Source organism: Alosa alosa, chromosome 2, assembly GCF_017589495.1.
Source record: "Alosa alosa isolate M-15738 ecotype Scorff River chromosome 2, AALO_Geno_1.1, whole genome shotgun sequence".
Taxonomy (NCBI): domain Eukaryota; kingdom Metazoa; phylum Chordata; class Actinopteri; order Clupeiformes; family Clupeidae; genus Alosa; species Alosa alosa.
Window position 1 is genome coordinate 30,049,347 of NC_063190.1, and position 14,709 is coordinate 30,064,055.

General features: G+C 41.2%; 1 protein-coding gene across 3 annotated transcripts in view; it reads right to left on the minus strand.

Moving 5' to 3' along the window:
* LOC125310242 overlaps nt 1-14,709 on the minus strand; it is a 200,385-nt gene that overhangs the window by 94,266 nt on the left and 91,410 nt on the right. For all 3 annotated transcript variants that reach the window (XM_048267470.1, XM_048267478.1, XM_048267462.1), the window contains 2 exons: nt 2,080-2,229; nt 1,813-1,946 (listed from right to left, as the gene is read on the minus strand). In XM_048267470.1, coding sequence (XP_048123427.1) covers nt 1,813-1,946; nt 2,080-2,229 — 284 coding nt within the window. The remainder of the gene's footprint in view (nt 1-1,812; nt 1,947-2,079; nt 2,230-14,709) is intronic.

A 14,709-nucleotide genomic window follows, 5' to 3' on the forward strand; every position in this document is an offset into this window, starting at 1 on the left:
CATTTGAAGAATGCAATCGATTACGTACGTGCACTGACAGCTACAGACACAGAGCGCATTGTAGACCTTGGCCACATTACTTTCACTTCCTAGAGTGCGCATTCATTACGTTAAAGATGCTTCATACCAAAACAGCGATCAAACATTAGCAAATTTATCATGATGTGTTGTCACAAACACTTAGGCCTACTCCAATTAGAAAATCATAAATAAAGACTACAAGTGTTATCTCATTTATGACTGTAGCCTATAAGGGGGTGGAGGATGTGATAGGCTATTTTTGACCTGATACATTTGCCTAAATAAAAGGCCTTAAATTGGAAGTATTTTAGCTTTGATTCTCTTTTGACGCTTCACGGAAGATCTTGTCTTTGTTCAGGGCGAGGTCAGGGATCTTGGGCTCAAAAAGGTTGGTGACCACTGCTGTAACGTATGGAACAGGGACGTGTTTAAGAGGGAGGGAGAAAGAGAGGCGCTTACTTTAGGTTACATTGGCAAACTTTTCCGCTATATATCAAGATTAAACTTAGACAAGAAAATGTTTCACTTTGCCATTTCACACAAATAAAAAGCATAATAGGTTCAAAGCCAACTCTTAACATGACTCAAATGTGACGTTACGTTTTTAAAACGACTAACTTCGGATGAAAATCTACGTGGTGGTGGTTATGTCGCTATTTTGCACACTTGCAGACTGCTGTTCATTTCTCCTTTGACTAGTCAGATACATAATCTGTGAAGCCAAACATTATTATGTTTTGGTATAAACGTAGAGCCTTCCATATTTGCAAGTTAGCTTACCTCAGTCTGTCTCATTTGATCTGGCACTTGCTGTTGGTCTGTCGCGTCACTTGGTACAATGACAGGTTCGCTCGCGTGACGCATGCAACAGCACCTAAGCAGATTTTCTAAAAGGGTAAAGTTAACTCCTTAATATCTATGAAAAAAATAAAAAGTCAAGTCATTTAAAGTCATTTGTCTCAAGTCTAAGTCAAGTCTCAAGTCATGAATAGCAAGTCAAAGTCAAGTCGAGTCTTTTATACATGTTGATCAAGCAAGTCTCAAGTCTTAAACAATGTGACTCGAGTCAAGTCATGTGACTGGAGTCTCCCATGTCTGCTAACTGCCACTCCTAGCATGCTGAGCATACTCTGGCACTTCAATAAATGAACAAGCAACAATTCCAACTGCACCCAAATTTAAGAGCGGTTTCAGAATGTTAAGACCCTGTTCAAAAAAATCTGAGATTTCGGATCTGAGCAAAATATCTGAATTGAGCATTAAGACTTGCAGTGTGAACGGGGTGTGGCTCCACCTGTTCAATTACACTGGTTAAAGACCCCGTTCACACTGCAGGTCTTAATGCTCAATTGGGATATTTTGCTCAGATCCAGATTTTTTTTGCTTGGCTGTTCACATTACATTTTTAAATCTGGCCTATATCAGATTCCAGTGTTAACTGTTTGCGGTTTCAAACTGGCCCGCATGCGCAAAAGAACAATAACATCAGCTAACGCCCGCAGCGCATAATTGTGACAAATGTCGATGTAGATTGACGTAAATGTTGCATCAAATTCGCCTTGGTTGCACACTGTGTCTGCATTGAAAAAAATCAGACCTGGGTCTTATTCAAGACCACATATGGTAGTGGTCTAAATCTGATTTGAAAAAATCAGATTTGGGCAAGATTTGAGTGTTCACACTACTTCTGAAGAAGTCTGACCTGGTCACTTGATCCCCCAAAAAATCAGACTTGGGCCACTTTTGCCTGCAGTCTGAACGGGGTCAAAGTGTACTAAGTAAAAATAATACCTTATTGTTGTTGCTCTTGGCTCTGAAAACAATAAGCTTCCTTCTCCAAAGTGCTGTCCTGCCTTTAGTGTAATCATAACACTTGACTCATCTATAGATAAAACATCAACTTCTCCTTTGTCAATGAAATACATCTGAAAGACATTTTGTAATATCACACACACACACACAAACACAGAGAGAGACACACACACAAACACAGTATCAACCATACAGGGTAAAGTATTATATCCACTCAGAAAAAAAGAGATTTTGTTTATACAGTACCTCTGCTCCATACTCATTCCTTTTACAAATAATATCTCCAGCTCTGTAATGACAAGGTCTAATCTGTCTAGCCAGTAATCGAATAAATCCAGCATCAGTTTCTAGTTGTTCCACGCTCTCCTTTTTCAGTACTTCCTGAAAAAATGGTTGCTGAAAAAAAAAGACAGTGTAATTACGCCTCTGCAATAGGCTTGTTTGGTGTTCTGGTCACACTGTGTTCAGACACTGTTTGTATTTGACAAATATATAGAAAAAAGTGAGGTATCCTGCATGAGTTTACAAGACACCGGTCTGTCTCTAATCTGGGTACCCAGAAGCTTGCATCATGCTGAACGAACATCTCGGCGAAAACCTTCACAACCGGAAAACAGCTACTTTCAGAGACGCCCACTGATCTCACTTCTGTTGTGTTCATGGGGAAAAGTTCCTACTGAAACCAGTGCGAAATGGCTACCGATACAAACATAATTGAAGCATGTTTAGAGTCGATTTTTAAAGATGCTTTGTGACAACATTTGCCTTAAACCTCTGCAGAAGTTATGTCTTATTTGCCTAATAAGCAAAGGCTAGCCAGAGATGGCTACAAAGGCTAACTAAACGCCATCGTTTTGGTTGTTAGTCCGCTGTCGGCGGTATTTTCATTAAACACCCAGTACATGTGCATACTCAACAAAGTCTGCCCCCTCTCCGAGATTGGCTATTGAAAAAAGCTTTGTTCGAAATCAGAGACATTCCCCCCGCTCTAGATTCCCCTGAATCCAGGCATATGCCTCTAGACTAGTCTGTCTCCTGCTCAGTTGCAGATGTTAAGATAAGATGATGAGGCACAACTTTGTTTAAAGCTACTCTGAAGTTACCTGTTTGCTGTACATGTAATTCATCCTAGTCAACATTCAGTGTAAGATATGTTTTAAACCTGGGTGTGCATTATAGTACTTTTCTGAAATCAGCATCTCTACATGTATGACAGCCATTCCATTCCAGTGTCTGTTGAAGAAAACTTGAGTGGGGAAAAGAAGGCTTCAATTGTGGCTTTACTGGCAGAGGGATACAGTGAGCGTCAGGTTGCTTCTATCCGTAAAAGATGGCGGTTCATCAGAACAAGGTCAAGCAGCAGACATTGGGAACAACAAACGTTACAGACCGGCAGAGGGCAAAAATTACTCTCCACTAATCGGGATGACCGTCTCATTCGAACTCATTCGAATAAAGTTAGAAAAAGTCCTTCATCAATGAGAAGCAAAGAAGTGCCAGGCTGAGGTTTGCAAAACACCATAAGGATTGGATCATAGAGGGCTGGAGTAAGGTCATCTTCTCTGATGAGTCCAATTATTTTCAGCTTTGCCCAACACCTGGTCGTCTAATGGTTAGACGGAGACCTGGAGAGGTCTACAAGCCACAGTGTCTCGCACCCATTGTGAAATTTGGTGGAGGATTGATGATCTGGATGCTTCAGCAAGGCTGGAATCGGGCAGATGTGTCTGTGTGTCTTGTGTTGGTGCCAAAGATCTGCATTATCATGAATCATTTTATTCAGCAACTTCTCAATTTATCATTACAGTGGGCCTTAACGTATTTTCCAATCATATGGTGTGTTGTGAAGACATCTTGCCAATCATGTGTTGTGAACTCGCCGCTGGAGCAAGATTGGTGTCGTGAAGCCTTGCGCACGCGCATTTCTGCTGAATAGGATGCCCGATGAGTGCCCAAAAAGCGTTGTTATATGGCGGCCGAGTGAAGGGACTTGCCTAAAAAGACTTTGCTTTCAGTCAGACATTAGTGTTTGCGCTATGCCTGAAAGACACGTGCATACCTAAATCCTCAAATTATGGCCGGGATTCTATTTATAGCCGGGCCTCAGATTTGGACAAATAAAAGCCAGTATAATTTTGTTTCAATTTAACTCATAAAAGAGCTCTTCTTAATATTTTATATTGTTGGTTGGTTTAATATTGTTGCCAATCATTGTCCTACACCATGAGTCTCCAACACGTTGCTTTCATTGCTCTCAAGCTACCAGTCGTATGCTGCCCCCTTCTGACCTAGAGGCTGAAGCAGTAACCTACATTTAAACACAATTGTTGCTGCCAGGCATCAGTCTATTAATTTTATAAAAAAGTAATTTAAAAAATAACTACATTTAGGCTATCTTAGACCTCTTTGGCTATACGGAATAAGGTTTCCCTTGCAGCACAGTACACGTTCCATGAATGAATAAAAGCGGATACCTTATCTTGCAATAAGTGGATGGAAATCGAAATCCCGACACTTTCATACATGAAACTTAATAGTGAGCCATGAAATACCCCACAGATTTCAATGGTCATCAGTCCCGATATTTAGCAATATAATCAAACAGTCCAAATGTAAATTAGCTAAATCTCAAATTGAACATCTGCTTTTGATAGCCTACCCGGTATGCTGCTCCAAACGAAAAGTAGGCCTATGTCTCACAATAAAACGCAAGAAATAAAAGGCCTATAGCTGACTCGAATACAAGCCATGGCCAAATAAAGGTGCTGTGCTTTGCGCAGCCTAAATAAATGACCCCAGCCATCATTTGAGGATTTACGAGTCTCCTAAATATTCCTCACCCGTTATCTAGACATGCATGAAAACATTTGAAAACAAAACTCACTACCATGTAATATTTGATCGCTGTTTTGCTACTAATTATCTTTCACGTAATGAATACGCACAGAAAGTGAAAGTTGGCCTACTGTGCGCTCCGTGTCTGTAGCTGTCTGTTTACGTCCGATTATAACGTTCCTCAAATGGAGAACACATCCATGTTCTCTCGCGTTATAGGCTGTCATACTTCTGTGTTTGCAAAATTCCTGACGGTTCCTGATCGCTAAACGTTTGTTTTCCTTTCCTGTCGATAGCAGTTGATGTTGAAGCACCTATAGGCTATAATTTGACTTCAGCGGTGACAAATCCTGCTGAGAGAGAGAGAGAACAAAAAGAGAGAGGCACCCCCAAAGTGGTCCTGCGCTCGCGTGTGTGTGTGTGTGTGTCTCTGCATGGGGTTCAATTGAAGTCAGAGTTGGTCCGTCCAGTCAATAGTCCCGCATTCAGGCCACTCCATTATTAGATTAACGTCAGACAGCGCTGTAAAATGTGTGGGAATTTCTCGCATTATGATGGCTAGAGTTGCGGGACTTTTATTATTATGCTCAATACTTAGTAATAATTTATTCGCAATCCCGCGCTGAAATGCGCATCTTTCTTTCTCTCTACGGCCACTCTACCGAAACGGCTCTGCTGTCTGTAACAGAAGCCTTAAAAGAAGCCAGGGCAACTACCGCCCTGTCTCACTCCTGCCTTTTCTATTCAAAGGCATTGAACAAGCTGTCTCCAAACAGGTCTCTGACTTCCTTTCACAGAACAACCTTCTGGATCCAAATCAGTCTGGGTTCAAAAGCGGCCACTCTACCGAAACGGCTCTGCTGTCTGTAACAGAAGCCTTAAAAGAAGCCAGGGCGACCGCTCCGTCATCAGTACTCATTCTGCTTGACTTATCGGCTGCCATTGACACGGTTAATCACCGCATCCTTCTCTCTATACTCTCTAACATGGGAATCTCCGGTTCTGCTCTCTCCTGGTTTGAATCCTACCTCACAGGATGCTCGTTTAACGTATCATGGCTTGGTCAGCTATCTGCACCTCACCGCAGGGGTCCCCCCAGGGCTCAGTGCTGGGCCCCGTTCTCTTTGCTATCTACACCACCTCCTTGGGACAGATTATCCGTTCGAATCGCTTCTCATACCACTGCTATGCAGACGACACACAGCTCTATCTGTCCTATCCACCTGATGACCCCTTGGTTTCAGCACGGATCTCGGATTGCCTCTCAGACATAGCTACATGGATGAAGGCATACCACCTCCAGCTGAACCTCTGAAAGACTGAACTACTGGTCCTACCAGCTAAACCTACCATACAGAGGGTCCCCGTTAAGTTTGGACGGGTTCCTTCATGAATCACGCACCCCATTTTCTCAGCAGAAATGGCACAAACTGCAGTTGACACAAACAACCACAAGGTGTCACTTGGGTGCCACTACTATTTTTGATGCGACTGACTTACTGCTTCCATGATGCAGCTGGGGCACGGGAACTTAAATTGATCACGGTAGTTTAAGCTTACACTTGACAAAACATTCTAATATGAAAATGTAGATGCAATTGTTGTAAAATGGTGCAGCTCCTTTAAGAAAGCACCGTGTGCAGGGATGGAGAGAGAGAAAGCGAGAGGGGATAGGCCTACAGTAGGCTATGTGTGTTAGAACTTAGCGTGTGGAAAAAAAACGTGCTGTTGAGACTGGGCGAGTCATATTCAAAATAATGCAAAAAAAAGCAATTATCCTCATTCATTGCAACCAAAGCATGCCTGCTTGCCGACGTTCAAACGAAAAATATATCAAAGCACCTTTTGCGTTTGAATGTAGCACGAAAAAATGTTTAAACAGCTGGACAAATGATTTAGCTAATTGATTATATAACCTGTACACCAGCAATTGTTGAACATTTACCTGTACAAGTACATTGACAGTTAGCCCAGCCTAACAGCATGTTGTAGGCCTACTGTAGAAATGTCACTTAAATTGCAAATCATAACATGCCTGCTTATAGCGTTCAAACGACAAATCTAAAAAAAGATAATAAAACAACAAGAGGGTTGAGTTTGAATGACACTGAGATTTTGACACTGAGTTTTTTTGTAGTTAAGAAATATTTTCATATAAAAAATGGTCATTCTTCAATCTCCTTCACTGGCGCCTATGGAAAAGGCTTAACGCCCCAAAACAACGATCAATGATCATCAAATTTCTCTCACATTGCACCTCATAACCATCTATAAAAAAAGTGTTTTTCTTTTTCTTTTTGAGCACATCGAATCCCAGGACATAACGACTGGACCTTATAATAGGCTCGAGATATAATTCCAAAGGGGGCAGATAGGGGCCACTGCACTTAAAACTTAAAAAAGATGAAGCTTTCCGAACTTTGAAATTGCGATCAGTGACTGGGATCGGGTGAACAAAGCTTTTCAAGTTGAACAGGCTATTAAAACTATTTGGCGCACCTCCATGTCACAGGAGAGACTGGGCTCTCCTTCTATGAAAAAAAAGACGTTAGGCTACCTGCAAACTGGCCTATGATTTCATTGCTGAGTTTGCGGCAAAGCAAGAAAATGTTTTTTTCCTGAGTCAGGATATGGCGAGTCAGTGTCATTTATTTGTCCAATGTTAGCCTATAGATACAGACCAGTACATCTTATCAATAGTTTGAATGTCGGTGTGTGTTTCTGCTCATTGACAAATACCGTTCAGCACAATGATTCATGCCCAATTAATTCCCCTGTTAAAGTGTTAAGCCTTTGTTACACTATTTGGTTTCGTGATGTAGCCTATGATAATAAACACCATATGGCCAAATATGTGACTCAGCTAATGTTATAGGCTATACAATTGAATTTCCCCTCTTAAAGGCAAGCTGGTGTAGCTTATTAGACTAGGCTACTATTAAAATACACCGACGGTAGCCTTGGCTATGTGTAAAAAATGGCTATCGCATGATTTCATGCACGTAAGTGAAAAGGGCCTTGCATCTGTCAAGTTAAAGACAGGGCCTCGCATCCCCCTGCGACGGCCCTGCAGCTCCTCCTAAGACAGCGAGGAAAAAAGTTAAAATCACATAATAAACCCGGAAAAGTTGACAGGTTTGTTTCGGTCCCGGTGATTATTTGTGAAATTGTGCAAACGACAGCCTTTTCAAGGCATTTCAAGGAAGGAGTCGTAGCATGCAAGCTCCCAAATTGACCCAGTAGCCTAAGGCATCAATAAATTGTTGGGACTGGGAAGGGTCATGCGTTTTTTCTCAATCACTTTGGAGGGTCATAGAAAAAATTCTTGCTGGCGAGGGAGGGTCACGTCTTTTTTGACTAATGCTCCCAAAACTCCTCCGGTAGCCCCTTAATTAAATAAATAACGAACAGTCCCTAATTGATTAATAGCCTAGGCCTACACCAGCCATTGTTGAACATTGACCTGTACAGGACATTGACAGTAGCCCAGCCTAACAAGCAAATGTTGCAAAATACATCAAAAGAGGCAATTAATCAGAAATAAATAATGTAATCGGCATCGCTTTATTTAACAAACTGCAAGCAACAAGAGCATTGAGTTCGCTGTAAGACCAAACCCAAGAGCAGCCTATCTGTTAAGGCAGTCGATAGGCTATATAACGAGCTGTGTGCCTGGAAAGACGATAGATGACGGCTCTGGTCATCCCATACCCTCCCCCCACTTCCTGTAGCCTACCATTATGAAGGCCTGTAGCCTAAAACGACTCGTTGCCGTTTTCTGACATTAAGCTTTTTCACGTTAAAGCCCCCCCTCCCCATCCCCTTCTTTCACAAGCAGTGGGGAGCGCACAAAGTAACACTTTTGGTAGACAAAGGAGGGTTCTCCAGCGCTTCTGTCGCTTGGCCACAATCCGTTGTAACCAGGCCAGGACAGATATTTTAGAGAGGAGAGGCGGTGCAGCTCAGATGTCTTCTTATTTTCTTTATTCTTCAGTAAAGGTGCAGAACATTATTAAACTTTGACTAACATTTCGATGTGTCGATGTTTTTGACTAAGGAACATCGAAACGTTAGTCAAAGTTTAATAATGTTCTGCACCTTTTACTAAAGAATAAAGAAAATTAAGAAGACATCTGAGCTGCATCGGCGTCTCTCCTCTCTAACACTTTTTGGCTTTGGCTAAATATTTCTAAAATCATTTGAGTTTCACTAGTCACATGTTTTAACAAGCAACACTTGTTATTGAATTAATAACAGACGTGTGTCGAAAATTGACTTTATTTTCCATACGGAGAAATAACATATGCAGAGTCTAACCAAGGTCAATATTGCCAAAAAAAGCCCTCAAACCTGAAAACACATGAGGCAAAAGTGCAAATAATCACAAAACCAACTAAACTAACACGCGCATATTTTTGTATTGCCATCATTGTAGCCTACAGTTGTAACAGTGCGAAACAGTCGTTTTACTCCCCGGATGCGCTCATTATAAAGAACGTTTAACGTGTCCCAAAAACAGCTATCAATTAATCACCAAACGTCTTATAAACAAGTATTGCCAATGATAACAATAGGCCTAGGCTTTTATATGGCTCTGCTCCTGCCTAGATTCGAACTCAGAACTACCTGAAAGTTGCAGACCTGTTCTGGAAATCGTGCATTAACCCACTCGACCGTCAGACAACGCTATCTGCTTCGAGTAGGCCTATTGGGTAGGACTGTAGCCTACACTGGTTGCTGTGGCACAGTCTTGAGTGACCGAATTCGTTTTTCTTTGTCATATGAATGCTGTCATTTTGTTAACATTACTGTTAAGGAGATGCTGTAGGCAAAGTCTATATTTCAACCTCGTTAGTGTAGTAAAAAAAATCAGAACTATTCACAAGGTTTCTGGGCAGCATATTTATGTTCTGTTAGCAAGCGAACTTCTCATGACTACCGACAAAGTAGCCTACTGCCAGCTGACGAAGCACTCATTTTAAAACATTACTGAGAGACAGACTCTGTACAATCAAGAAATCTTGCCACTGAATCCAAAACTATGATTAACATTATGTACAAGGCTTAGGCTACAGTGGACTAGCATGTTGCAGGGGCTGCTAAAAACACAGAGAAACGCACTGAAAACTCGGCCAATCACAGCCCTTGCTGTCGAATGCGCCGTCTGGTTCGACCGTGGAACTCCACAGCGGACTATGCTGCCCCCAAGCGGCTGCAGTTGTACTTACATTTCACCATTCACCATGATCGTGAATGAAGTGTCAATTTTTAACTGGGACCCACTGTACACCACGACATCAACATCAAATTTGACTCCCTGTCTGTTTCACCTACCAGGACTGCAAGAAATCTAGGAGTTGTTCTCGACAACCAACTAACCTTCTCAGATCATGTTGCCTCAGTTGCCCGGTCATGCCGTTTCGCACTCTACAACATACGGAAAATCAGGACTTACTTGACTCAAGATGCTATCCAACTTCTGGTTCAGGCAATAGTCATCTCACGACTTGACTACTGCAACGCCCTCCTGACAGGTCTCCCAGCCTGCGCAGTGAAACCCCTTCAGATGATCCAAAATGCGGTGGCGCGCCTGGTCTACAACCAACCCAAAAGGGCACACGTGGGCCCTGCTCATCCAGCTACACTGCCTACCTATGGCGGCCCGTCGATCAAATTCAAGGCTCTAACGCTTGCCTACAAAGTAGTCTCCGGTTCTGCTCCCACCTACTTGAATGCCCTCATACAGACATACGCTACATCCAGCTCTACCACCGGTACGCTCAGCCAATCCAAACTTTTCTCATCTGTTGTTCCTCGTTGGTGGAACACACTGCCAGTTCCTACAAGAGCAGGGACATCCCTCTCCATTTTCAAAAAACTCCTGAAGACCCAGCTCTTTAGAGAACATCTCCTCTCATAGCACCACTTACAACAAGTCTTGCTGATCCTAGCAATTACCAGCAGTCTTGAACTGACACTCAACTGTTTAAAAAGCAGCACTCACTGATGCACTTATTCTTACTCTACTCTACCGTTTTTAAAATTGCCCTAAAATTGTTGAGAGAATTGCTTTAAAACTTAACTGTTACCATGTTGTTAGTCGCTTTGGTTAAAAATGCGTCAGCCAAATGTAATGTAATGTAATGTAATGTAAAATGCTTGATTGCATTACATTCTCCACATTTGTAGCTAAATTTTCATGTACCACATCATCATTTTTTTTCAGTTAATTTTTTGTAAATTGCTTTACAATTAGCGTCGGGCCCTTGTCAGCAGCCTTTGGCTTGCCTCTTGCCACTATTCACTCCTTCGTCTTCATTAACATTCCCTGTAGAATTCTCAATATTTTTGGCCTCAATGTGTCCAGTTACATAGTCTGTCTGTTCTTGGTCTTGGATTTTGTGAAATAAATTTCTAAATATCACCTGCTTGCAGCAGCTTCGGTCTGCACGTCCTTTTAAAACCGCATCTTTTTCTCTCTCTCTCGAGCATTTAATCTGCTGCCGGCTTGTCTCTCCACATCGTCCAAAATGCTTGATTGCATTGCATTCTCCACATTTTTAGCTACATTTTCATGTACATCAGCATTTTTGTTCAGTGAATCTTTTGTTAATTGCTTACTCTTACTCACTCCCTCCAACTTTTTCTGCCCAATCTGCTGAGTTGATTGGACTTTTTCGAGCTTGTGTGTTGGCAGCTGGAAAATCTGTTTGCATATACACTGATAGTCGTTATTGCTGGGGAATTGTTCATGACTGTGGAGCAATATGGAAAGAAAGAGGCTTTCTTACGGCTACTTGTAAACCTGTACAACATAAAGAGTTCATTGTATTGTTGCTGGAGGCAATTCAGCTTCCTTCTGCTGTAGCAGTAATTAAAGGAATTATCCGGAGTAAAATGCACTTTAGATCAATTTACAGATGATTGGGAGTACATACGTTGAGTTGACATCAAAATCATGTCATTCGGATGTGTTTTGAGAAAGTTCGATTTTACCCTTTTAGGCAAAACTCATTAGCCTGGAAGTTACCAGGGCAAGTCATTTTGCCGCTACAAAACGCTATTTTTATACCTCTTCTACAGTTCCAAACAACATTACACTTACGTGGTAGTGAGTAGAGGGTCCCTAAAGCCAAACCGAAGTATCCCGATGTCTTTATGTGGTCGGATAGAGAGTCCAGAATGAATTTCATCAAGCTAGTACCTTTCCGGAAATGTTGCTGCTGCAGCTGGCGTCTTTAGGGGAAAGTCCGTAGGAGTCGATTGCCGAGTGTGGAGTAACACGCTCTGGACATTCACAATTTTGTCGCCGTTTTTTAAAAAAAAAAAAAACATAGTCCAGTCCATACAACTTCATTTCAATTTCGAAAGAAATACTGGACTATGTTTTAAAAAAAAAAAAAAAAAAAACGGCAACGAAATTGTGAAAGACCTCGGGATACTTCGGTTTGGCTTTAGGGACCCTCACTACCACGTAAGTGTAATGTTGTTTAGAACTGTAGAAGAGGTATAAAAATAGCGTTTTGTAGCGGCGAAATGACTTGCCCTCGTCACTTCCAACGAGTTTTGACTAAAAACGGTAAAATCTAACTTTCTCAAAACACATCCGAATGACATGATTTTGATGTCAACTCAACGTATGTACTTCCAATCATCCGTAAATTGATCTAAAGTGCATTTTACTCCGGATAATTCCTTTAAGTGTGCAGCGCATACTAGAGGCTCTGATGAGGTCGGCCTTGGTTATGAGAGGGCTGACTCGGCTGCTAAAAGTGCCGCGAAGGGGGATTTGAGAGGAGGATACTACCAGAGTTTTTAAGACTTTCGAACAAAACACAATTGTTTTTTAATTTGAATTTGCAAATACCAGATATAGTGACATCAGGTCAAGCTTTAAAAGAAGCATAAAAATCGGCAGATACAAAAGAAATAAGAAAATGGAAAAATTGTAAAAAGAATAATGATGATTTGTGGCTACATACTCCAACAGGCAAGCCTGTTCTACCAAAATCATGTTTTCATATAGTTGCTAAAGTCACTCATGGTTTAGATCATGCTAGTGCAACAGCTATGGTAAAAACAATAAAACAACTTTATTTTGCACCAGGATTCACTACCGCGGCAGCTGCTTACTGTGATATGTGCATTACCTGTCTAAAACATAACATCGCACCCACAGTGAGAGCCCAAGGAGGTCATCACCCACCACCATCAGACCCGTTTGAATATATTATAATGGATTTTATTCAATTGATCAATTAACAAAATGCAAAAGTTATGAATATTTCCTTGTAATTGCTGATATGTTTTCAAAATGGCCAGAATGTAAATGGAATGAAAGATAAGTTCACTAAAATAACTACTACAACTGGGATGGAATTGGTTGACTGCTCTACCTTTGGTTCTCCTCTACCTCAGAGGCCGTGCATCAAGATCAAAAGGGTTACGCCCATATGAAATTGACTGCACGTTCCATACCAATTCCAGGTTTACCTAATCCTAACCTAATGTAGTTGGTACTTTGTCTGGTTACATGCGAGAACTGATTGCTGCTCTATCTTTTAATTTCAGGTTACCTAATCCTAACCTAATGTAGTTGGTACTTTGTCTGGTTACATGCGAGAACTGATTGCTGCTCTATCTTTTAATTTCAGGTTACCTAATCCTAACCTAATGTAGTTGGTACTTTGTCTGGTTACATGCGAGAACTGATTGCTGCTCTATCTTTTGTTTCTTAACAGGTGCAGTTGACTTTGCCTCAAAGTTTTCTGGATACTCTTTCGAAGAAAACGCTGGAATGAAGAACGGTGGCGCGGACCGTATCAAGTTCTGTTGTCTACACCCCGCAGTGAGAATTGCGGAAAGAGACTCTTGGATTCATCTGTCACACTGCAGAGTGGTGAAAGAACCGGAACATTATCTCAACGGATTGTGACTTTATGCTTAAGGTTAACCAGTGAAGGTTTTGGCAAACTTCGCCAGTAGGCCTTTGGATATATGTTCCATCGGGGATAAGGGAAGTGTTGCAAGATCCTGCTGTTTTAACCTGCATTACAACTAGAAAGTATTGAACTGCAAATGAAGGGAAGTATACTCTGATTGTTACACATTTTACTAAGTACACATGTGAAGTCATTCCTTTGAGGTTAGGGAAATCAATTAGTGTGGTACACCAGTGTCCATTTAAATTAGTGGATTCAACCATCCATCATCCAAATCAGTGGTGGATATTAAAAGTAGAAACAAGGTATCAGTATATACTGAACTAGCACTGTTTTATTTCTAATTTAGCTAGATATTTAATCATCGCTGGACAGTGACCTGGGGAGGGCCTAAAAAACCCAAGCCAGCTCTGCTGTTGAAGATAGAATAGAGCTTTTGTTGTTTTGTAACTGGGAGTAGAGTGGGACTAATGTTGCTATTCTGTGTGTTCTTACTGATTATGCCCACTTCTCCAGAGTAGGAGATCTACTAAATCTAGTTCTAATAAAGCCTAGAACAACTGTAGCAGGGACAAATGAGACCTGCTGGGTGTGCCAAGAAAAGTCTTTTCAAATGTGTGTTTTTCCCTACAGGACTTCTGATGATTCTGCATGCTCTGAATCTCGACTGTGTACTAGTAAAGATTGCCTTAACATAGTAGGTGTGACAGGGATAGATTTTTAGGTGGTTCGTCCTTGAATATTATGTTAACATTAATGGATTCTGAGAATGATATTGAAATGTGAAATGAGTTTTACCCTGATATGATGACCCGGAAATGTTTTTGGACGATGTTATTGGAAATTGGATTTTTTGTTTTGTTTTTGATTACTAAAATTTCTTTGTGGCCTTAAGCCCCAAAGGGGGGAAATGAAGGAGAAATTTTGGATTACTAACATTTTTATGAAATAGAAGTGATTATTAATAATTTTATATGTATTAGAAGTGAATACTAATCTACATGAATAGGCTAGTGACAATGGCCCCACATTTTTGAGATACCCCTACCGGAGGTAGAACTAAACGCAACAATGTTTTTCCTCATCTCTAAGATCTCCC